This window comes from Limanda limanda, chromosome 2 (assembly GCF_963576545.1).
Source record: "Limanda limanda chromosome 2, fLimLim1.1, whole genome shotgun sequence".
Lineage (NCBI taxonomy): Eukaryota > Metazoa > Chordata > Actinopteri > Pleuronectiformes > Pleuronectidae > Limanda > Limanda limanda.
In genome coordinates this window covers 20,285,834-20,309,467 of record NC_083637.1, presented here as the reverse complement: position 1 = coordinate 20,309,467, position 23,634 = coordinate 20,285,834, and the positions used below count along the sequence as shown (strand labels likewise).

The following is a 23,634-nucleotide window of genomic DNA, read 5'->3' as shown; positions in this document are numbered from 1 at the left end:
GGCTGCATCAAATCTTTTTTCATTTTTTCTGCTGGATAAATTCTCTCCCTACCTTTTTCCTCTGTGTTCTAGTCCTGGTAGAAGAGATTGCCAGAGGAGATGGTTCGCTACAAGTCAGCTTGCGCGCCATGCTGGTGGACGGCAGCCTGCAGGAGGTGGCCAGCATCCTCTCTAAAGCCTTGTATGGAGAGCCAATGGTATGATTAATCAACTGTGTATGCAATCTATACACCCTACATTATGACTGCAGTTAGGGTTGTGGCACAGCGCGTGTCAGGTTCTAAGTTTAATATTAAAGGTGATCCAACAATATCAGTAGGCAGTGTGCAGAATTGTCCATGGGCAACACACTGAACCGTAAATGTCTCCTATCTGCACCATGTGAATGCTGCATGAGTGATAGACAAAGCCCTTGATAAAGAAGTGCTGTTTGAATGCGTGTGAATGGCTGAATGTCAACTGCCCTGTAAAGTGCTTTGAGTGGTCATTAAGGCTAGAAGAGTGCTATATAAATGCAGTCCGTTTACTATTTAACAAAGCCACTCACGGAAAACACACAGCCTATCAAAAACAAATTAAGATCAACCGTTTTCACATGTATCCAAATAGTTTGTATACCGCACATGATAAAGACGAGGGCCACACCAACCTAAATGTCTTAAGACGTAGCGCTCTGCCAGTGTTCATTTCTGAATGTTATCATACACAGAAGGTCACTTTCTATAAGTTCTTCCTTTTCCCACTTTTTCTTCTCTCTGACATTTGCCTCCCTTTGCTTATCCCAACCACTCTCTTCATACATCAACACACTTTTTTGCCAAGGTCCCTCCCTCAGCTCCACATTCGGAACCACTTCCTGCCCACTGTAACACACACTAACACGCACACACGCTTCTACATATTCAGAGCTTGGCCCCAAGGTCATGCAACATTTTATGCAAGCGAGGACAATCTTGTTTACTAGGCAGCTCTCTCTTTGCCTCTCTGTCTCTTTTTAGAGAAAAACAATATCTATACACAGCTCAAACTGATTGTCTTTTCACGTCTCTCTTTCAAAGGCTTCCTTTTCTTTGTTTATCCTGAACTCCTTTATCCTGTAGATTTTACTATTATTCTTTCGTGGACTTCAAATTTTCTAGTTTCTTTATGTTTTCACTCTATACCACATCGTATGGCAAACCATTGACTTTGCTCTGCAAAATGAAAAATTTGAGAATCAGAATGGAAACACAAGATGAGACTTCATCATGGCCCTTTGTTGTGTCCTGTGCAGTGCCATTCAATCGTGTTGTTATTTGATACACAGCTATTAGAATATACTCAGCTGCCAACTATTTTTCTTTGATTGAATTCATTCAGTGAGTGGCACTTTGTTGTGATCAGGTGACCGAAATCAGAACTCTCTGTACTATGATTTATAAAGCAGTACTAGAGAAGCTCTGCTGAGATCTGTGCTGTTAAGACGGTTGGAAATGGATTAACATTTGGCCTTATAGGAGACTTCTTGTCCTTTATAAAAAATCCAAATGTATAAAAATCAAGAATAGGATACCAAGTCAGCTGTGACTAAAAAGTTTTATGGACATTTCTGCACTATTTTATTATTTTATTAGCGTGTGATTCAGCTCTGCCCTTGAGAAGGTCACAGGATAAATCAGTAATTAAATTTTTTATGGCCTTTGGTGAAGAAAATCCTTGATCTTTGTAGGGAATGAAATAAAGGCTAGTTTGAATCATAAAACCTACTATAAAATGGGTGTTAATAATCACCACCAAGACCTTGTAAATTGACCTAATTCATTTACAGGCAGGAAGTCCACCCACAGAAGTTATTAATTTAAAGAACAATATACACGATTAAAAGAAGGGGACAAAAATCCGCTACACACACTCTTCTCAATCGACATCTTTCACTTTCGTTTGGCCATACTACATTTAATTGTATATCGTGTAACAATTTTAGGTATCAATATTATAATTTTTTTCAAAGCACAAACAGTTGTCCTACAACTTATTGCAGAATTTTTTGTAATGAAGATCTCTATTGTTTTTCTTCCTTTCATAGAATGGCATTGTCGCAAAAGACCTGACCAGGTTAAAAATGCTTCTTTCAGAAATAGAGGTAAGTGTGTGGTCTTGATGCTCTACATTGTACTGTTGTTTCCTGTTCTACGTTGTTCCTGTCTTTAGGTGGGGGCTCTGATAGCATAATGGCTGCAGATGCAAGTCATAAAACTGATTAATGGCCTGATCCAACACTAACTTAATTTTAGTTTTTTACTTTCCTGCCTTGTTTTGTAGCTGTTGTAGATGTATTACTCATTTGCATGTAATAAGTTCAGTATTCCACCTGTTTGTATGTGACTAAGTTAGCAGTTGACAAAATGAAAATCATAATAATCTTTCTGCACCCGCCCCACCTCTGTTTCTGCCAGGCTATAAATAGGGAGATGGCACCAGAATACACAGAAGACCAGGAGGAAGGTGAGCAAATCTGTAGCACCAGTTGATATCGATACTTCCCCCAACTTGTAAAAACAGGAATGACTGTGCTTGTACCAGGAAAATTGTATTTTTAAGTACAGTAGATCATATTTATGTTAAGTTGGAAGCCCGAGAACATGCAAAGCAGATCAACAGCTGACTGAACCCTCTCATACTGTTTTTTTTTGGCTTTGAATCCATGTTGTATTGACCAATTGCCTGTTTGTTTCGACAGAGGTTCAAGATGGCTGGCAGTACCGGCCTCCTCCCCGAGGAGTCACCAGCAGTGAGGAGTACACCCTCTGTAAAAGGTAAACCAAACTGAATGGAGGTGCAAGTGATGAATTTATTTTCTCATCCCGAGTATTGCAGTAGAAAATTCACACGAGATTGTGTGACAGAACGTATTTTACTGTAAAGTGATTAATAATGCTGTGAGGAATTGATATTGTATCCGTTACTCTGAAAGCAGGCTGTAAATGGGGGGCAGTAATAATGCCATCAATTTCAACTTTATCTCCTTCCACACTGAAGGAATCATTTTCTAAGTGCTAGAATACACCGATATTTATGTAGATGAACTACAACACATTGTTGAACCTTAGACGTAGTCGAATCTTCTGATTCTTTGGGTGTCTTTGGATTTCAGTCACCCTCACACCAGCAGCGCAGTATTGTATCAAACAATGGCAGAAGGCTTCTAATTATGAATCAATGAATGATGAAAAACAGCTAGTTGAAATCTGCACTGATAATTTTAAGTTGAAAAATGGATTACTCAAGTACTTGCCTTTTTGCTCTAGGTACATGGAGCAGGGTCTGTGTCGGTATGGGGCCCAGTGTACGTCAGCCCACTCGCAGGAGGAGCTGATGGAGTGGCAGAAACGCTATGCGTCACGCCTCATCCGCCTCAAACAGCAGCAGGAGAGCACACACTTCACCGAAAACTACATGGAGACCCTGATAGAGAAGTGGATGAACTCCCTCTCCCCAGAGAAAGTGGTGAGCAGTTTTGTGGTACATGCGCTGTAAAATAGCACAAACTACGTGTGAAGACGTGGGTGAATTTTCTAGTAGGGCCATTCAAACACAAATGAAAAAATAGAACAGAGTTGTGCTTTTATTTTACGTTACTCCCGACATACCTTGCAAATCTAGCAGGGCTTATGTCGCACGATCCAGTGAGTAGCTTTTATGAAGATATAAGTATAACTTACGCTTACATGTGTTCCTGTTGTAGCCCATTTTGCCCTTACTATATAACTTTACATATAAAAAAAGCACTAAACATTATCCCAGAGCAGTCAGAGCAGTTTCAAAGTAGCAAATCTCAGATAGTTTCTTTTGTGCAACATTGAGGAAGACACGTGTATAAGTCTTTGTTAACAAAGCCGTATACACAAAGCTGTAAAGCTGTATTAGACTCTTGAAAAGTGAGTGGAGTATGTGATGTTTGCAGTTACTTACATTGTATTATATGGATATGTGAACTTACTACTCATAACCAGTTTTTGATGGACATCTTGTGTTTTTTCCCCTTTTAGTTAAGTGACTATTTAGATGGAGTGAATGTAGAAGCCAGCTCCTGCCTCTCTGTTACTGTCACAACCAAAAGATCCTCCCACTCCTGGACATTCTCCTTGTATTGCAAGGTAGGTGAAAGTGTTAAAATGTCTAACTAGATGTCAGTTTTATACAAATGAGGTGAAGGTATGATCACTGCAAACCTGTTTGTGTTAGTTTGATCATAAAACTGAACATATTTAAAGTCAGTCTACTTATCATTTCACTCCATTTGTCTTTTACTAGCCGGCAAGAAAGCTCCACCGCATCGCCCTGCTCTATGATGCCCACCGACCACATTTCTTCATCACAGGCTTGTCAACTGGGGAGCGGCTCCAAGCACTCCCCCAAGGCTGCCAGGAGTGGACTCCAGCAGAGCAGACAGCATGTATGCTATGTGTTTATATTTATATATTGTGATCAGGAATTATTATTTGATCTCCCTTAGATTTCAGAATATTACCCGATCTTTTCTCCACAGCTTGACTTTAGACCTTTCAAAACTGACTGAGAAATCTAAATGGAGACAATCTATCTTGAGTTTTCAGACATAATATATTGTTCTCCAGAGATGCAGACTGTATGTAATAATGCGGTTGTTCCTGGCACTGACACTGCTCCCAAAAAAACTCAGCTCAGACTGCTTATTGTGTAGGCAAGCTAACTTGTGTTGGCCAGTTGACAAAACACATCATATGTGCTTACATGGTTTGCGCATAGAGTTTTTGAGACTGAATGACATGAATAGGTTTTCCAAGTCTCTTTACTTTTGTTCAGTTCAGAATAACTACAGATCCAAGACTGTATAGACTACATATATTTTAATCATTTAACAAATGCATTGAATTCTTGCTCACAGAATATTGCATTCTATACATGTTGACGTTTTAGTTGATGTATTGGGCCTATTTTGCATCTATCCATTTTTAATGTTCTTTTTTATTTCAATGTTGTTGCAGTTGCAGACAGGTATAATTTGTGTTCTCAAGTTCCATTTGCATGAATGTGTTAATCATTTTGTCTGCTGTGGATTAAATGTTTAAACTCATCTTTGCTGTTCTGACAGTGGCAGAAGACAACGGCCTGGACAACTGTTACTACAAGGTAGCAGTGAGCTTCAGCACAGAGATCTTTGGTACCTTCAGGCAGACGGTTGTTTTTGACTTTGGCTCAGAACCTGTGCTGATGAAGCGGATCATGGTGGATGCTGCCTCTATTGAAGGTATGTTAAAGCAAGGAGCTCGTCTTTCATACATTTTGTCAATGTATAAAAATCCAGGCATCCGTTATTCTTAGTATCTAACCTAGTCTTTCATTGGTGTCGAGGTATTGTGATAGTTTTGTAACCATGTTTGAGTAGGTTTGAGTATTTGTAATATTTTATGCCTGCATGTAGATGAAAATGCATCGAACAAGAAGTTGCATTAAATAATACTTTTACCTGCCCCCTTGCTCTCTGTTCTACAGACCTAGATTATTTGATGGCAGCCAGGCAGCAGCTTTTGATGACTGCAAAGCGCTGGGACCCCTCCTGTAAGACCATTGTAGAATTCACCCCTAATGATTCGATGGCTGACCTGGAGCGCAGCCTCCTTGTCCGCTATCAGATCCCTCTGTCGGCCGACCAGCTCTTCACCCAGTCGGTCCTGGACAAGACTCTGACCAAAGACAACTACCAGGCCCGGCTCCATGACCTGCTGTACATTGAGGAGATTGCGCAGTACAAGGAAGTTAGCAAGTAAGTACACAGGTTTTCATGTCACTCAAGCTTTTCTGTCAAGAAAACATTTTAAATGGCTCTTATGCAGTTTTAAGGTTTTTAGATATTGATTATTTGAAATCTGACTACTCAGAATAAACACTCATTGTTATAACACATCTTCCAAGATGGAGTTTGTCTGAGGGTGTAAATATCACCACAAGGTGTCAGACTTGTCCTTCACTAGGAATTGGCTGTGTGAGAGAGTGTATCTCACACACAGCTTGCCTCACAGTGCCACGGCCGTTTATGTCCAAGTTGAATCCTCCGAGGTAGGTGAGGAAAATTAGGTTTGATCCCCCCCCGATTTAAAATTCCGTACGTCCTGCTCCACTGGTTTCATTAAGCGTGGCTCTGATTGCCAGAGAAATCACAGTGAATGCTTTATCTTTTGCTCTTTATTTGATCGTGTCTCGTGAGACACGGTGTCATTTGACTTGGAAAATAAGTAGATAAAGGATCTCTTTGTGTTTCTACTTGCATGACGAAATGCTCTTTTAATCCTCTGCTCTTCCAACGTGCATATGAATGATCTCTCTCAGGCATTAACCATTCATGGAAGCTTACTCCATACATGTAAATGCAACCTATAATTTATCTTTTAACTCAGAAATATTTATATTATATTAACTCTCTGAATAATCTCAGGACTAGATTTATTTCTTGCTTAGTAAACTAGTAACACACCATTTTACAGTCTTGATGGTTAAAAGGCACCAGCTGTTGTCTAAATGTTGACATCCTGATTCCAGACAGAAAGCTGATGCAAAACTCAAACCAATAGAGTGTCCCTTTGTTTGTGCATCACCACTGGTTTGCAAATAAAAACCTATTGTGGTTACTTGTCTGCATATGTCAATCATCTGTCAGAGTTCATTGACAGTCTTACTTCCTGTTTCATCATATTGAATTCAGCAGAGATCAGAGGGGCAATCTTAAAATGTCTGGGGGAAAGTAAAAAGGACATTTTATCAAAAGAGCTCAAAATCTGCACCAAATATGTGCATGAATGAAGCTTAGCCCAATTTTTAACTGAAGGTCTGTGTGTCTGCCTCACTAATACTGTTTTACTTAAGTGACCTTACTTTTAAGAAAAATTATAAGGATTTTACAAGATGATGGTAAAAAGGCAGGACTCCCCTGTGCCTCACTCACCAGAATTTCCTGGGATATCGGTACTAGTTTTTCGATAACAATATCGTAATTGCTGCACTGCCATGCTGAGTCCGTTTTATAATATTCTTGTGTGTTATGGTTTGGTAACCTGTCTTTGAAGGATAGAAACGGACTGAGTCAGGTTGTGTAATGGTTCAGTCGGCTGATTGGTGAGCCTCAGACGAGTGTAGAGTCCCTGTGCACCAGACAGTTACAGAGGATAGCCAGCTACATTACTAATGATGACTTGCATCCTCTGCATGGGGAGTTTCAGCTTCTGCCCTCTGGTCGAAGGCTTGTAGTCCCAAGGGGTAAAACAAAACGCTATGGGAATAGTTTAGTTCCAGCTGCAATTGTTAATTTGAACAGCTTGTACCTCTATTTGCACATTGGCCTTATCCAATTTTCTATTGATAGCAAAGCATTTTAGCACTTTTTCTCATGTTTTTTGTGGTCTTGTCGTCTGTCAGTGTGTTATCATTTTGAACTGTGTTAGGATGGATGCCCTTGTTTTTGCTGCAAAACAAATCTACTCTTTCTTACAGTGTTCTTATATTATAACACAGGTCTGCTAAAACATAACCAAATGTCCATTATCGTCCTCCCAGGTTTAACATCAAAGTGAACCTCCAGCTGGTTAACAGCTTTATGCTGACCGGCATTTCGGTCGGAGCCAAGTACGCCGTGAACGGACAGCTCTTTGCACGCTTCAAACTCACTGAAACACTTTCCGAGGTAACTCCATCTGCACTTACAGTCCACACTTATCACATTTATTTATGCCTTTATGTATTAAATTACTATATCTGCCTCTTAGTTTTCTGCTAGCCAGCTTTCTTGAATATCATTGTACCCCCTTATCTTAGGACACACTGGCTGGTCGGCTGGTGATGACCAAGGTAAACTCAGTCCTCGTGCTCCCCTTGGGCCTTCATGGGGTCAGCTGCAAGCCGCCTCCGGGGGTCAAAGAGCGAGTTTACGAGGCTGTGATTGAGGAGAAGACCAAGGACTACATCTTCCTACGGATCTGCAAAGACTGCGTTGAGGAGTTAGGGCTACAATCCGACAGAGAACTACAGGTATTGGCTGCACTTGTGTCTTTGTCCTGCTTTCCGGACCAGATATGAAATAACAGTGTATAAGGCTGCTGAATGATCTTGTAATGCAAGCAAATTTTGTTAGCATCCAGCTCATGATTCCTTTTGCTCAGATGTTGTGGCCTTGGAACCCCTTGATTAGCATTTTAATAAAAAAAGTAACGGGACAGAAGAAGTCAATCTTTCCAAGAAAACCTGTGTGTGCACTGACCACACTGTTTTGTCTCAGGTTCTCTGGTTCGGAGAAATCTCCCATTATTAAATAAGCCTACCTTCAGCAGCCTCGGTTTTATATATCTCTCTCCCCCTCAGCTATCGGCAGAGGAAACAAGGCTCTGTGTTATCAAAACAACCCTCATTCTATCACTGTGGGAGCATAATCTTCTTGCTTACGCTTATGCTTATGTGCTACAATTTCATTTCCCTGTCTCTTCTGTGGGTTCTTGCAATGTTTCACACATCTTTGATATTTCATGTTTTTCTCTTGTATAATCAGACGTTCCTGCTCTTATGTTTGTTGTTTATTTAACTCTTTTGCATGGTCTTTTCCCTGCTTTCCTCCAGACGGTCTCCCTCTTGCTTTGCATTAGATTCATTTTTTTCTGTTATTGTTCCCCACAGTGGTGGAATCAAAATATATTTGTCTAACTATACCAACAGACTTCGAACAGACTTCGTTGTAAGCGCTTGGGTGTTTCTTCTGTGTCAGGTGGAGCTCCAGTTCCAGCTGAACAGACTGCCGCTCTGTGAGATGCACTATGCCCTTGATCGGATCAAAGATAACACCATCCTTTTCCCTGACATTGGCCTTGTCCCCACCATCCCCTGGAGTCCAAACAGGTTCGTATTCCACACACACATACACTCGTGCTGGAATCTTTCAGACTAACCATGAAATTAGTTTTACATTTGAGGAAGCCAATAGAAGTGAAATATAATAAATATTCAAATTAAGTCAAGTAAAATAGCATTTTACTTTCTGCACATGGCAAAATCTTTCATGTTGCTTGTTAGATATTTAGTAAAGGCTACACATTTCATTCATATCATTTTGGGATCAAGGAGAGATGTGTGTAAGGAGCATCTACACACTTCTCTGTATGATAAATACTGCTGATCCTCTTTTATACAGAATATCCTTTAATACCTGCACACTAACTTGACAAATACCCTCACAGAGGGGACACCACATCAATTTGAGAGTTACCTGAATATCCCTCGCCCTGCTGACTTGGCGGTCAGTCTGAAATGCCCGGCAGCTCCTTGCAGCTTTAGATATCTCTCTGAAGTTGGACAGGTGAGGGGAGCGGAGTAGTAATCTTTATTGACTAGAGCCAAAGTCAAATATAATCCGCTCAGAGTTTTCGGAATGGTGCTTTATCTCTTGCTCCAGGATATGATTGATGTAGACTTTTGTTTTAATTGGATAAGTGAGGAAGTTGTATTAAATGTAGACCAAGGAGTGAATTCAGCTGAGGTTTTAAAGTTGGCATTTGCCCCAAGTGGTGATGTCATTAGGCTGCCCAAGATGGAAGAACTTCTTGTATCAACTCACACCTTCGCACCTTAACTACAAGTTTTTCAAAGTAAACTTTCTGGGTTAAAGCCTTGCATCTTGGCTTTGATTTTTTTTAAGAGTGAAATAAAAAAAACGTATAAACAGACGTTCATAACTATGCCATCCTCTCCGGTCTACATCTTACACCTCAGAAGGCTTAGTACTGATTTTATGTTGGTGCTCGAAGTCTGTGGATTTGAAAGTAGTCGGTTCTCAAAAAATAGATGTAAAACAGAGATTGATTATTAATGTAAACTGTCCATGTTATGCTTTAATTTAAAGTCGTACTTGTGCCATTGCATAAAAGGAGGTGATGGCAGCGTGGACACCATTTGGGCATTTTGCATTAAACCCCTGAAGTTAAATCCTTGAATTTTACCTCTATTGTTTTACCCACTTTTAATCTGAATGATAGGATTCAGTGTTAACTTCAATCTTTTTGCCTTTTGAATTAATAACCCAATAGGCCAGATGTGGTTGCATCACTCTAATAAACGATCTGGTGGGCCTCGTACGCCAGGCAGAGAGAATTAAGATGTCCTAATTAGTCATGTCAGAGTGATGATGGAAACTAAACAAAGTGCGACAACCACGGAAGCTCAACACAATACATTTATCGCGTGTACAGAAAATCTTTATTTGTTAGAGGGTGTCATCATTCCTTGCGATGCCCCTTGATCTCATCAATCATCTCTCTTATAAACACACACACGTATGTATGCTACTCACACACACACACACATCGACACAGAAAGACACACGCATACACACTCACTCACTTTCGAACAGTGCAGTATCTCTCTGCCCCCCAACTATGTCTCTGCTGGAGCTCAATCAATTGGTGTTGGTGGATTCACAGCTTTTGAGGCTGCAGCCTTCGTAATGAGGACAGTGATGCTAGGAGACAAACACACACACACACACTACACGCACAATATCTCACACTTGCTTGAGTGTGTGTGTGTGTGTATATGAAGTCAAAATTGTGCATCCCTATCCGTTACCCCTCTGTATTGTTTCACACAAATACACTCTGCATTCTTTTATGTTATGGATGGGCAATAGAACAATACCAATAATTGTCACTATATAATTTTCATCAACTGCAATCTAACACTGTGTGTGCTAGTCTCTGTCACTCTGTGCACGTTACGTCTCGTGTTGTGTGTGTGCCAACAGCTTTGCCTGCATAACTTATTAATACCGTGTATGTCTTTCTAATGATATATCATAGAGAATGGAAGAAGAACCCCTTAAAGGAAGAGCTCCTAGTTAATGAGTTTGTTTGTCAATAGTCTTTTTCCCTTTTTACATCCACCCACAGTTCGTTCCCAGACAGCTCACCCACCACACCTTCTCTTGTGTGAGCATACATTTCCTCTCATTCTGTGCAATAATTTGTCTTTTTTACTTTATCTCTTTCCCACTAAAGTTAATTCAATGAGCAGAATTTCTCTCATGTTTAAAGGCTATTACTTGATTATGCGAAAGTGTTTTACCTAAATGTGTGAAAATGGAAAATCAATTCTATATGTTCAAAGTTTCTATATGCTAAAGTCTGTTAATTCCCCTGATAACGTCCTCATCCTCTCTCGACCCTCAGGCAGTGGGATGAGCAGCTGGACCCCCGTCTGAATGCCAAACAGAAAGAGGCCATACTGGCAATCACCACACCCCTCTCCATCCCTCTACCCCCAGTCCTCATCATTGGGCCGTACGGCACGGGCAAGACGTTCACCCTGGCACAGGCTGTCAAACACATCCTCCGCCAGGACACAAGCAGGTGTGTGCATACTGATATCATTTTGACCTCTGTTGGCAATCCTGAGTGGTGTGGTGAGATAGTCTTCTATTTGGGCAAATATATATCGCATACCTCTTTAACACCAAAATTTGACAACTGTATCCAATCCCATTGCAGACAAAAGCCTGGAGCTGGTGGGTGTTTGTTGTTTTTTTGACCTCTGGAAAAGGAGCTTTTAAATAATGTTGTATAGAAAAGCACTGTCATGTCACTGTCAGTGTAATGTAACAAAACACCCCTGCAAAAATTATACTTTCATTAAGATTGTAATGCTCAGTTTTTGCTGATTTAAAGATCGGATGATTAAACCTTATGGCCATTTTGAGACTGTTGTTTATGGATCTCAAGGGGAATCTCTCTCCCATCAAGGGCCATTTCAGTTTTTATAACATCCTTCTAGAGCCATACTGGATTATTGAACACGTATGTCACACTAACCCCTCTAATGTGATGACTGGAAATGCTTCTCTTGACTCGGCATCTCATGTTAGATGGTAGTGATGATGACAATGATGATAATATTCTAAACTGGTTTTCCAGGGTTAGTTCAGTCAGTCCTGACTAGAACCGAGTGTTTGCAGGGATCAGTTGTGAAAGTAGCTGCTAACAGCTGTAGGTTGTTCCAAACAGAGATGCAAACACAGAGAAAACCTTGTTGTTGAACACACAGCTTGACATTTCTCAATGATTTCATGGTGTTGGTTGGGTTGCACATCAGCGTTATCCACATTATGTGGTTTAACAAATCAGTTCAGTTTCTTTAGTCTTAAGTTGCTATTTTCTCACCAGACTTACAGCATCTTGGAATTGAATCAATAACTTTGATCTGAGTCCATGAAGTTAGTCTCTAGCTCGGAGGGTGATATTGTGAATGACCTCTATGAAAAGTAAGTAAGATTGATACAACATGCCAGATTTCTCTAAACCGGTAAATGATTTGCACCAAGTTATTTTGAAATTGAAATGGCCGACAGGGAACCGGCCTAAACTTGACTGGAATCATTCACTAAAGCTTCAGATGTCCGAGGTCAGTCAAAGGGCGTGGTGGAGTTGGCTGGAGATGCTGGGATGTGCAGTCACCTCAGTTTTTGCCTCGGGCCAATAACATCCTTGGGTTTGACTTTTGAATTTAAGAGAAGACTCGGTTGCAAAGTGTGTGTGTGTGTGTGTGTGTGTGCATGGTCATTTGGATGAATTTGTGTCATTTGTAGTCGGTGCACATGGATAGTTTGATTATCAACGCATTTCCTGGGCTGAAATGAATGTTGAATGCAAACCATAATCTGATCCATCAAGTTATGTCACTCGCATGGTGTTGTGTAACAACGAAAGATTGCATGGGATGTATATATGTAATGTAAAAAAATGGCTTTGGAAATGTGTTACAATGTTATATTCATTTTTCATTTCACTCAAAACCCATTTAGGATGAATTATAGATTTTTTAAAAGCTAAGACAAGGGGAGGTGACCCCTCTGGACTTGTACTGCCTGCTCAACAAACTGTTTAAAGTGGTGAAGAAGATGTCATGAAGACGCTGGTCAGGTTTACCCAGTATGTGTTCCACAGTTTTCAATTGAAGAGTGAACAAAGCTGCCTTTGCTGTTTCTCTACAACATTGTAATCACTGTTAGGGATAAAAAGAATTGACTGTAAATTCGCATTTTGTCCAATAAGCATATTACTTAGTCACTGTTGATCAAAAAAAGCAAAGCCAAGGAGTATGCATTGATGTTTGAAGAAACTATTTTTTTGTACTTCAGTTGCAAATATTAAAAAGAACGAGCACATTAAATTCAGGTTAGATAGTCAGTATTATCTCCCAAGTCTAATCTGGACCCACCTGGACCTGTTAACATATGACCCACGACCAGTTACCCATGATTAAACGTCCATTCCATGTACACAACCACTTACATCAAATTGATTATGACCTCCTTGTCCTCCCGTTTGGATGGTTGAGTGGTGTTCTTGGAAAAGAACCGGTGAATTGTCAGAGCATCTGTGCTCCTGCAGCTGTCACAATCAGCGACAACGTTCCTAGCAAAAGCTTCTGCTATTTGGTAAGTTTTGCAAGCAACAAGGTCAATGAATAGGTATTCACCACTGCCTATTCACCACCCCAGGTTTTATGTTGCGCGTGCTTGACATCTCTTCCTCTGCGTATTGTAGGAACTGCGCATTATGGTTCATGTCTGACATTCTTTGTCTCTGGCCTTTACAGGGTCTTGATCTGCACCCACTCCAACAGCGCGGCTGACCTTTACATTAAGGACTACCTTCATCCTTACGTCGAAGCAGGCAATCCACATGCCAGACCTCTCAGGTAAGGAATTACAATTGTCTAAAGAAGACTCGGTGGCTAAGGGCAGAAACATGCTTCCTGTGCCCTTTGTATGTGCATGGTCTTTGTGTTCAGTTAAAATTGTAAGAAGGGCACTGAAGTAGCCAAAAAGAGTCCAGAACATTACATTAACCATTAGAAGCACAGCACAAGAACATTTTTATCCATCTTCTCCAGGAACAAAAGTTACTTGTCTGATTCAAAATTACAATAACTTATTTCATTTTGCGGTTGAAAGCTTCGAAACTGGTCTCAACTTAATCAGTATATTCTGTGATTTATGAATTTTAATTAAAAGTAAATTCTCGCAGCTTTTTGGACGACAGCCCCCCAAAGCACACAGTTGTCTTGGATTTGAACACATACACGTGACAGTTTGTCTACTGAAGGTTCGGTTTTGCCTTCAATAATTGAATTTGAAATTAGTTTGAAATAAAGCAACACTATGACGCTTTTGCCCGAGAAACCCTGACCTGCGCAGCCACATGTGCTGATTCATTTGTTTGGGGAGTCTGAGCATTTGACCTTTTTTTCACGTACAAAAGACAAAGCCAATCAATCACTTTATCTAAGGGTGACTGTGTAATCCCATTCAACGTATTGTAACAGTGTATTTTCCTCATTGTCCCCTTCGTCCAATTTTAAGGTCAAATAGTTTCATAATGATTGTTAAATATAGACAGAAAGTTCAATTGAATTATTTTGTGTTTAGTGGTCGTGGTCAGTTTGTTGAAGTCCACCTTGCCATCAATTTGTACGAGACTCATTTATATACACACCAATATCATTGAAAAGCCTGCAGTCAGAATAATTCATGCATAATATAGAGAGATGTTCAAGGGCTTGCCTGCAGACATCAGGCTGAATTTGGAAATGTGCCTTTATCCTCTTTCCTTTGTTTTAAGGCAATGAACACACACACACGCACAGATGCACTCACCCTCACACTGCAGAGGTGCACAAGTCACATTTCAAGCGACCCCAGAGCTCACAAAGCACAGGAAAGTAACGTCTGCCTGATCGGCCAGGACCTAACATGACAGCTGTGTGTTTGTGTGTGTGTCTACACACACAAGCCTAGGGACCATATGGGCAATCCAATGGCTTGTTTCACATGAGTGGGCAGGCTGATTTCAATGGGTTCCAGTGAAGTCCTCCATAATCACTGCAGCAAACTCCTCTCTCAGCTCCCCTCGTCTCTGCTAGGATGAGTGGACTCACTCAAGGATAAAAAGCCAGTATGAATATTTCGGGGTCATCTGTGAAACAGGACTGACCAACGTCCTAAGGAGATAATCTGTGAGGTCTTTACTTCCTGGCTGTCTGACAGTCAGTATTCTCCAGACCTGGGGTGTTCACAGAATATCATGTACAACTTTTCACATGTATTCCTCAAAGAAAATAGAATATGTCCTGTAAAAGTGATTAAATAACTTATTTTAATAACCTTATGGATCAAATTAATTTAATAACAACTTTTGATGAAGACTAGTGCTTGTATAGTGGTGATGAAAAAATGTTTTTAAGGTAGTCTACCAAAGTACAAGACTACCAAAGTAATTGCTCTTATTCTCCCCTAGGTGTATCTTTGCTAATCTTTTTCCTTTCTTCTCCTCGTCTCCAGGGTATACTTCAGGAACCGCTGGGTGAAGACGGTCAACCCAGTGGTCCAGCAGTACTGTCTCGTCTCCCACACAGGGGTCAATTTCCAGATGCCCACAAGGGAGGACATCCTCAGGCACCGTGTGGTGGTGGTCACCCTCAGCACCTCCCAGTACCTCTGCCAGCTTGACTTGGAACCTGGTGAGTCCTTTGAGGAAATAGTAGTTGGTAGTCTCTAGGATAGTGAGGCTGCTTGGTGACTGTGCTCAACACATTTCATGTTCTTTGTCAACTTGAAACTTGAGGAAACAGAGTGACTAAGTATTGTTTCGGTATGGCAGCTTTACTAGGTGCAGATCTTACAGTAGATGGTTCTGCAATTGGTAGGGAAAGTCGTCTAAATATCCAAAATCAATGAAGAGAAAAACAATGGATCTTGATGGGAAAAATCATTTAAATCTGTGTAAAATAAGTTTGGTTTGACTGAATTTGAAGGGACTCTTGGGCCTTTGTGGATGAATGCGCGCTGCTCTACTGATTGGCATTCTTGTTGGTTGGTTGGTAGTTTTTTTTAGAAGGATTAGAGAAGCATTGGTTTGAATCAAGACAAAGAGGTGGATGGAGGAATAGTTTTCCACTTTCTTTAACATTGCAAGACATGGCTTTTGTTTTTTTCCCCCTTGTGAATAATGCATGAATCATATTTTGGGGACTGATATTTATTAATATCCGAATCTAGCAAATTTAAATGTTTGTTAATAGGTGTTGGGCTTTAATTTGGTTTATCTGTATAGCAACCAATCATTCTTTCGCAATAGAGATCATGATTTCATGATCTGCATTGTTTTGTTGGCTGAGCGATACAGTATATTGAATTAAAGGGCACTGTTGGGCCTTGGTGGAGGTATGTGCTCTGAGTTCCATTCTAGTTGTTTCTGTGTTAGATGGGTTGATTCATCTCTACAGGCTCTCTTAATTTTGCACCTTTTTATACGTAAACGAGGTGGAAGAAATACTAAAAATACTAATAGTGTACAATTGCAGTAAAATCCACAGGCTCAAATATTGACATAGAATTTCATCAACACTCAAGACATAAGGCTGCATTTTCTAGTCAGATATAATTTCCTTTAGGCCTGTAACATTGTATCTGTAATACATGGCACAAAATATTAAAGCGCATAAGTATATGCAGACGTGACTCAGTGCATTCAATTTCCTGTTCTTCAGTCATCCCCAGTGACTCTGATAGCCAAAGTTGGCAGGGACTCGCCATTTAGTGTGGAATCAAACACATTTAAGTTTGGTAAAAGGCACAGAAAAAACAAACCAATTTGTCAGTGTATGCTAATAACCGTCTCTAATGTGTCAGCAGAGGGGGCTTTGTCTGTTGCTTGGGAACACCATCTGCTTCTAATGTACTTTACATCATTAGCCTCCCTCCCAACGTTTCATCTGTAGTGTTCTCCTGGTGTTCAACAGTGATGAAAATCGCCAGCAAACGAGGCAACTGGGAGCTGGCGAGGCTTCTAAGTACCAATAACAAATCTCCCACCTCAAATACAGTGGTGCCCCAAAAAAGACGGTTATGCTGCTAACTAATTTATGTTTGTTTTTTCATCTTATTTATGGCCAACATATGTGACCTGGCTTTTGCTAAATTGACATGCCTGGTTTCGTTTTTTTTTTGCAAATACGCTAATCTCATTGTCATGAGCAGGACCAAGGTTATTTTAATTGTCTGCTCACCTAAGTGAGCATAGTGACCTGCTGTGAACAGCAGGGTCCCTTCTCAGCGACTCTTATCTCTCAGATTAAATTCCCTATTCATTCTCTTATCTAAAGCCCTGTGCTGATGTAAGTTTCCCCCCAAAAGCCTGGTTTAGACTCCTGCCTAGGTTTAATGTTGACCTATGGTGTCGTCCATGCAAGTAGCCCACGTCACTGTGAGCATTTTGAGTGACTGTTCTATGTATGTTCCGCAGTTTCAACTCCAGAAGTATGATTCAATGAAGAAGTATAAAAGTGAACTGGACTAGGTGTGTCCTTTTCTGCTGTTTCAGTGCTGAACAAAAGAAAATACAAAAAAATGTAGCACTCTGCATAGCAATTCTGTTATTTCCTCTGAAATTGTCACAAGAATAATTAAAAAAGAAACAGCTTCACTTTCAGACTAAATAATTTATTCCAGATTTTCTGCTAATTTCTCCTCCGATCTGTATTCAAATTTTTTAAAAGCTATTAGGTGTTTTTTGTTAAAGTTAAATAAGGCTACTGAGCTTGTTAAACGTCACCACATCAAACACAATAAAAGGATCTACTCACTTTTTTGCCTTTACCACCTTGTTGCCTTAATACTCACACTCCTCTGGACTATAACTTTGTTTTCACATGAGGTTAATGTGCCAAATTAAAATTTTGAAGCAGTTTGAAGCTAACTTATCATCAAGTGGTTAACCTTTCGTGATTGTAATTAGGAAATCTAAAAAGTGGTGAATCAGTAATCATCACAAAATTGTTCGACACAACTTATTTTCTGTATAAATCCAAAAGCCGATGGAAAAATCCCCCCCCTGCAGCACTCTACTGACCAGTCACAGGTCAGTAAGAAGCACAAGGAAATTCAATTTGTGAAATAAACCTCTCTGGAAACAATATGCTGTAGAAGAATCAATGAGAGGCTACAGCAGAGACATTTCTAAAGATGATGCAATATTTTCACTTTCTAGTAGACATGCACCAGGGGTTCAGGTGAATATTGATCTGTTTGGAGGCTTCTGGACCATGCAGCCTGATGATACAGTCTGTGGCTCTTACTGTTCAGTCGGGGACCTTTTTCCTATCAATGGCCATTTCAATTTAACATCCTTTGAGGGCGAAGCTAAATTATTGAACACATCACACTAACCTCTCTAACGCTCTGGCTGGTACTGCTTCTCTATGGTGAATGGTCTCATGTCAGATAGTAGTGATGATGTTCCTGGCTGCTGGTTTTCAAGGTTTGGGTCCATGAGTCGAGAGATTTAGAAAGTAGGTTGTCCCAAAAGAGAAGCATCAGTGAAAGCTGCCTAAAGAACTCCTGGGGTGAGTTAGCAGGAAGATGTTGTTAATAATTAGTTTGACCTCATTGTTGCTCAATTATTTGATGTTGTGGGCTTATCAGACATTTCCAAAAAACTGCTTAAAAAAACATTCAGTTCCTTTGCTTACCATGTCCTTTCACCAATTGCACCAAAACATTCAAATATCATATAGCAGGCTCTTTTCGTACAGAGTAGGAAAATGCTGTGTTACCCTGTTTCACCCCATTTTTCAGTTGCATTTGTCAGACAAAGCTATTCCCCCCCTTTACTGAACTTGTACTGCTTTAAGGTGTTATGATGCTGGAGATTTTACCATAACCATGTCCCTGCAAACATAGGCTCTCTCGTTTGTCTTCTTGACAGCTGATATGATGTACGTCAACAATGACATGTAGCGGCTACATGCTTGTTGTACTCAATGCTAACGTGACCCAGATAATCATACAGCCAGAAGGGACCACCCTCAAGTAAATGTTAGTCTACGGTTTTGTTGTTATCTTTTGTCAGAAAAAAAAAGTCATTGCTGTCAAGATATTTTCTTTGCATTTTTGAGTTGCATTCTTTGTATTTATGAATTACCTCATGGACTGGATCAAATTCTCTCATGGGCCAAATCCTCCTCCTTCTACCGTCATCTTAAGAGAATGCTATTAATTAAGTTTATGCCTAATGGTTTCACATGTACGGCGGAATGCTCACATCCAAGAAAAATGCAATAAATTATGTTACTGTCAAGGTCAGAAAATAAGTTTGACAAAGCCTGCAAACCAGATCTTTACAAGGCTTGTGTTTATGTGATTGTTAATTGATAGCTGCTTCGATCCCTTCACTCTCACACATCCCAATTTTTTTGGTGTGAAAAGGGTAGAAAGAGACTGTGCTTGGGAAAATGCGAGAGACGGGGTGTGTGAGGTGAAGCGGTTTATTGTCAACAGTCATCTCTCCACCAAATCACCTTCACCTCTGATTTAATATCCCCTTACACTCTTTGCCTTGTTCTGTCCAAATTCAAACACCGTTATTAACCGGTGACAGATAGTAGCCACAGAAATGTAATTTGGATCTCTTGTTTAGAGACAGGTTCCCCAAGGCATCTGCGTCCCAGGTGAAACATTACGCTCCATTTTCCTTCACGTCGGCCTCTTTGTCTGCTGGGTGCTCATAAAGACCATGTCTGCCTCACTCCTAATCTCTACTTCCCTGCCTTTGGGAAACATTCCCATTTGTAATGACCCATGTACATCATTTGTGAGCGTTATTTGGCCCTTACGTGTTCATGTGGATCGAAGTAAAAGAGCAAGGAGGCAGGATGCACCAGGTCTCCTGTTGACTACAATTTATCGGAGAGGTCAACAAAAGTTCCCAGCCTCGATAATTAATGTATCAATGTGATATGAGGAAAAGCACATTTACATGATGTCCCCTCGGCCACATTTTTGAGCAAGACAGGGAAATAAAGAGCTCAAAGCATTGCTTTAATCGCACTGTCTGAATTGATGCGCCTGTCAGCAACACGGTGAAACACTGTGCTACTTGGCTGCTCATTCATTTATCCACAATGTTAAGAGATGACTCAAGGGCATGATTTGAAGTTTATGCCTATTATCGAGATTTTACCCATGCGTGTAATTGCATGCATATTACTCTGCATCATTGCTATAAGTGACCTCTGTGTCATCGAGAGCAGTCCTTACTATCTAACAACCCATTAGTGGAGAAGAGATCATTGCATAATTGAGAAGTATCGACTGTAATTGTATTTAGTCTGTTTAAAGAGTTCACAGAGACATATCCCCCCATCTGCGCATGTGCACTTTTGTTTTGGCAAATCACTCGGAGGCAATTCTCACTTCATAACTTCTACTAGATAAACTCAGTTGTTTACATTCTGCAATCATACAGGTATCGGGGCAATGCAGCAAAGTGTAGGTTCAAGCCTGCGCTTCGGTGATGTGCACATAGTTCAGAGATAACACTGGTTTGAAGCTTTTATAGTTCAGGGCAAAAATCAATACATTTTTACATTTGTTCAAAGGCTGTTACTAAGGAGTGAGTTGCCTCAAATTAAGTCGTTCCACGTCTTAAGTTCTTTTTCACAGAGCTTATTCAGTTATTTCCAACCTCGCATTTCATATCTGCATACATTTTCTTGTGGAAATGGTGTTGGGGCTTCAGAGGCTGTTTTGTGGTTGTTATTCAGTCTTTCTCTCCTCCGCTTCCCGCTCCAGCACTCATTTGCATTGCTGTTTCATCCCCTCCCCTCACACTGCCGAGCACCGTTTGAGCTTTTTAAATCAGGGTTAGAGTACTGTTCCATCCTTTCAAAACGTCCTCAAAACACTACCTTTGGTTTGCTGGTTAAGAGAGAGATTGGAAAAAGGGACAAAGCACAGAGCATTAGTGACAGTTACAGGGTTTTAATGTTCCTGCTGAACTAAATAATTCTTCAACAATCTGCCAATGTAACAGTAATAAAAATATTAACCCTAAATGGTCTAGTTATTGCTTAGAATCATCTGATTCAAGTATATTCACTGGGATTTAGCTTTAGGTTTTATGTAAGAATTTGCATGTACTTTCTTACTAAATCTACATCTAAGCAGTATCTTGTAGAAGGATTTCTGAGGTTTGTTTTACTGCAGTATCTCAACAGGGAATGATAGGTGACGGCAATCAACTTCTTTGTCCTTGTACTAATAAATCCATAAGGTTTCTACTTCACTTAAAACTATTGTAGCAGCATTATTATATCGTATTGTTGATGAATGGGAACATTTGCAGCCTCTAGCATTATAATCTACGTTGAAATGTTATAAGGTGGATTCATGGTAAAAATATCCAATGCGGTTATATCTGTGGTTAATCACTCGAGAAAATCGAATTTGTAGAATTGATAAAAGAAAAAGGAAAAAAAGAATATTAAACACAGATTTCAACGACAATCATTTTAAGCTATTAATTCCACCTGCATTGTCTGGAAGCTTGATATAGGTTATAGAGAGCTCTAGGTTCTTTCTGTTAGTATTAGTTCAGCTTAATAGTCTTTTTCCCAGGGACCCATTTTCAGAATTTCTTATCATTTTGTAGGGATCAAATTTAAATTGGGCATAATTTGATAGTACATATGTTTGTAAAGTCTTTAAACAAATTATAAGCGAAAATTTGTTATGTTTCGATAACTATTGTCATAGTCAACTGCATTTTTTGATCAGTATAGCTGTTAATATAAAAATGAGCATAAATTCAAGTAATATTGAGTAAACTGATGTGGTTGTGCCATTTTTGCAGGGTTTTTCAGTCATCTCCTACTGGATGAAGCGGCCCAGGCCATGGAGTGTGAAACCATCATGCCTTTTGCTCTAGCTAGCAAGTCCACCCGCATCGTGCTGGCTGGGGACCATATGCAGGTAAATACAAACACTCAACAGTTAGTCTGCAAATCCCCACATGATGAAAATCCACATAATATGTCTTGGGGTCACTGTCTCAGATGTTTGAAGACTTCTATTTGTATTCCTAAAATAAACCATAATGAGCACGTACAAAAGCTGTGTGCAACAGAGCAGCAAGATTTGTGCGTTGTTGTGGATTAGACTCAACTCTGCTTCAAATACAAAAGAACAGACAGCAGCCACTGTAGCACCGTGGTTCTGGAGACCACCTCAGCCAATTCAACACAAACCTAAACTCCCGTCAGTCAAGCTTTCTGAGCCAACATGAGGTATTAAAAGTGCTGAGGATTACCAGTAAGCAGTGGATGAAGATGAGGCAAGAGTCTGCCATGCAGTAATTGCTTCAATTAATACTCTTTCGTGGAGCCGAGAAAAACCGATTCACCTGTGTGTCCATCTCTCGTTTTCCACACACTTTCTCACACTTTCCTCAACAGAAGGATGTGTCCCTTTTAGATTTCTTCATCTTCCTTTTGCTCCCACGACAGCAGTTACTCATCCATTCAAGAGTCAAGAGGAAGTCGAATTGTCAATGCGGGCCATGGCCTCTATTGATCGTTTGCTTTCTTATTGATTGCGGCTCGTGTTTATGTTAGCCGAGCCATTCACTGGCATTTCTTGAATAAAGATTCAAGCTCTAGATAGATTGCTGTCTTGTCCTGCACATGGCAGTGGTCAAAATGGATAAGGTAAATTAGTCTACAGGTTTGGGTCAATGTGTGTGATTTAAAAAACAATTTATAACCTCCTTTCAATAAAAGCACTTTTGGGAAGAGTCCAAAATCAAGCTCAGTACTGCTAAGCAAAAGAGCAATAATGCTGTCCAAGATAGGAGGAATCCAATGCTACCATGGTTTGGTGTCAAACCTTCAAGTGCTACTCTCCTTTGGCAGATTATTGATCCATTCATTCTATGCTTTCTGTTCAGGGTCAGCCATGGCAGCTGGTCAAGCAAAGTAGTGCAGATCACCCTTGCAATGTTTTCCAGATGATCCAAGGCCGAGGTGGTCAAAATGGTCAAGTACCTGTGAAATGCTTTGAAACTAACTTTGCTTTCTATCTGCTTTTTCTCTCCCACCATTCTCTGTCCTCGATATACAGCTCAGTCCCTTCGTGTACAGCGAGTTTGCACGGGAACGTAACTTGCACGTGTCACTGCTGGACCGGCTGTATGAGCACTACCCCCGGGAATTTCCCTGCCGCATCCTCCTCTGCGAGAACTACCGCTCCCATGAAGCTATCATCAAGTAGGTGTGATCCCCCAACACTGCCTTGTGTTGAAACCGGCTGAAATCTATGAGATACTAAAAAGAAGATGTGGTGGGAGGCAGTACTTCTTTGACAAAACAAGGGGCTGTGTTGGTAGGGGCGTGTTGCTACACACATTGGGGAGAAGATGACACACAAACTACTAAGGACAGTGTTCTGCTCCATCTCCATTCTTTTGAGGTTAACATAACTTCATCTCAATGCCACAGGCTGCATATTGTATTTGACTGGTTAACACAGATTACTGCTGGGTCACATTGTGCTACAACAAATGTAGGGAACTCGAAAAATAAACTACAAGCGCACTTGAAGAAGCAAATGGAAGTTTTCAGCCTTTGAATTGGAGTGAACAGGATTACTGGTGTTTCATGTTTTGTATCTATGCTCCTTGTGAGGTTAAGATGTCTTCGCATTTATAGTATATTGCTTGTGTTTCTTCAAACACATAGGTCTTCACAGGTCTA

At 40.3% G+C, this 23,634-nt stretch overlaps 1 protein-coding gene across 2 annotated transcripts in view; it reads left to right on the top strand.

The window, feature by feature from the left end:
- helz (helicase with zinc finger) overlaps positions 1-23,634 on the top strand; it is a 49,431-nt gene that overhangs the window by 9,920 nt on the left and 15,877 nt on the right. For both annotated transcript variants that reach the window (XM_061082584.1, XM_061082593.1), the window contains exons 4-20: positions 73-197; positions 2,066-2,122; positions 2,436-2,484; positions 2,720-2,795; positions 3,288-3,486; positions 4,029-4,136; positions 4,294-4,435; positions 5,114-5,269; positions 5,515-5,785; positions 7,570-7,696; positions 7,828-8,040; positions 8,768-8,898; positions 11,220-11,399; positions 13,645-13,746; positions 15,389-15,567; positions 21,738-21,856; positions 23,003-23,148. In XM_061082584.1, coding sequence (XP_060938567.1) covers positions 73-197; positions 2,066-2,122; positions 2,436-2,484; positions 2,720-2,795; positions 3,288-3,486; positions 4,029-4,136; positions 4,294-4,435; positions 5,114-5,269; positions 5,515-5,785; positions 7,570-7,696; positions 7,828-8,040; positions 8,768-8,898; positions 11,220-11,399; positions 13,645-13,746; positions 15,389-15,567; positions 21,738-21,856; positions 23,003-23,148 — 2,380 coding nt within the window. The remainder of the gene's footprint in view (positions 1-72; positions 198-2,065; positions 2,123-2,435; positions 2,485-2,719; positions 2,796-3,287; positions 3,487-4,028; positions 4,137-4,293; positions 4,436-5,113; positions 5,270-5,514; positions 5,786-7,569; positions 7,697-7,827; positions 8,041-8,767; positions 8,899-11,219; positions 11,400-13,644; positions 13,747-15,388; positions 15,568-21,737; positions 21,857-23,002; positions 23,149-23,634) is intronic.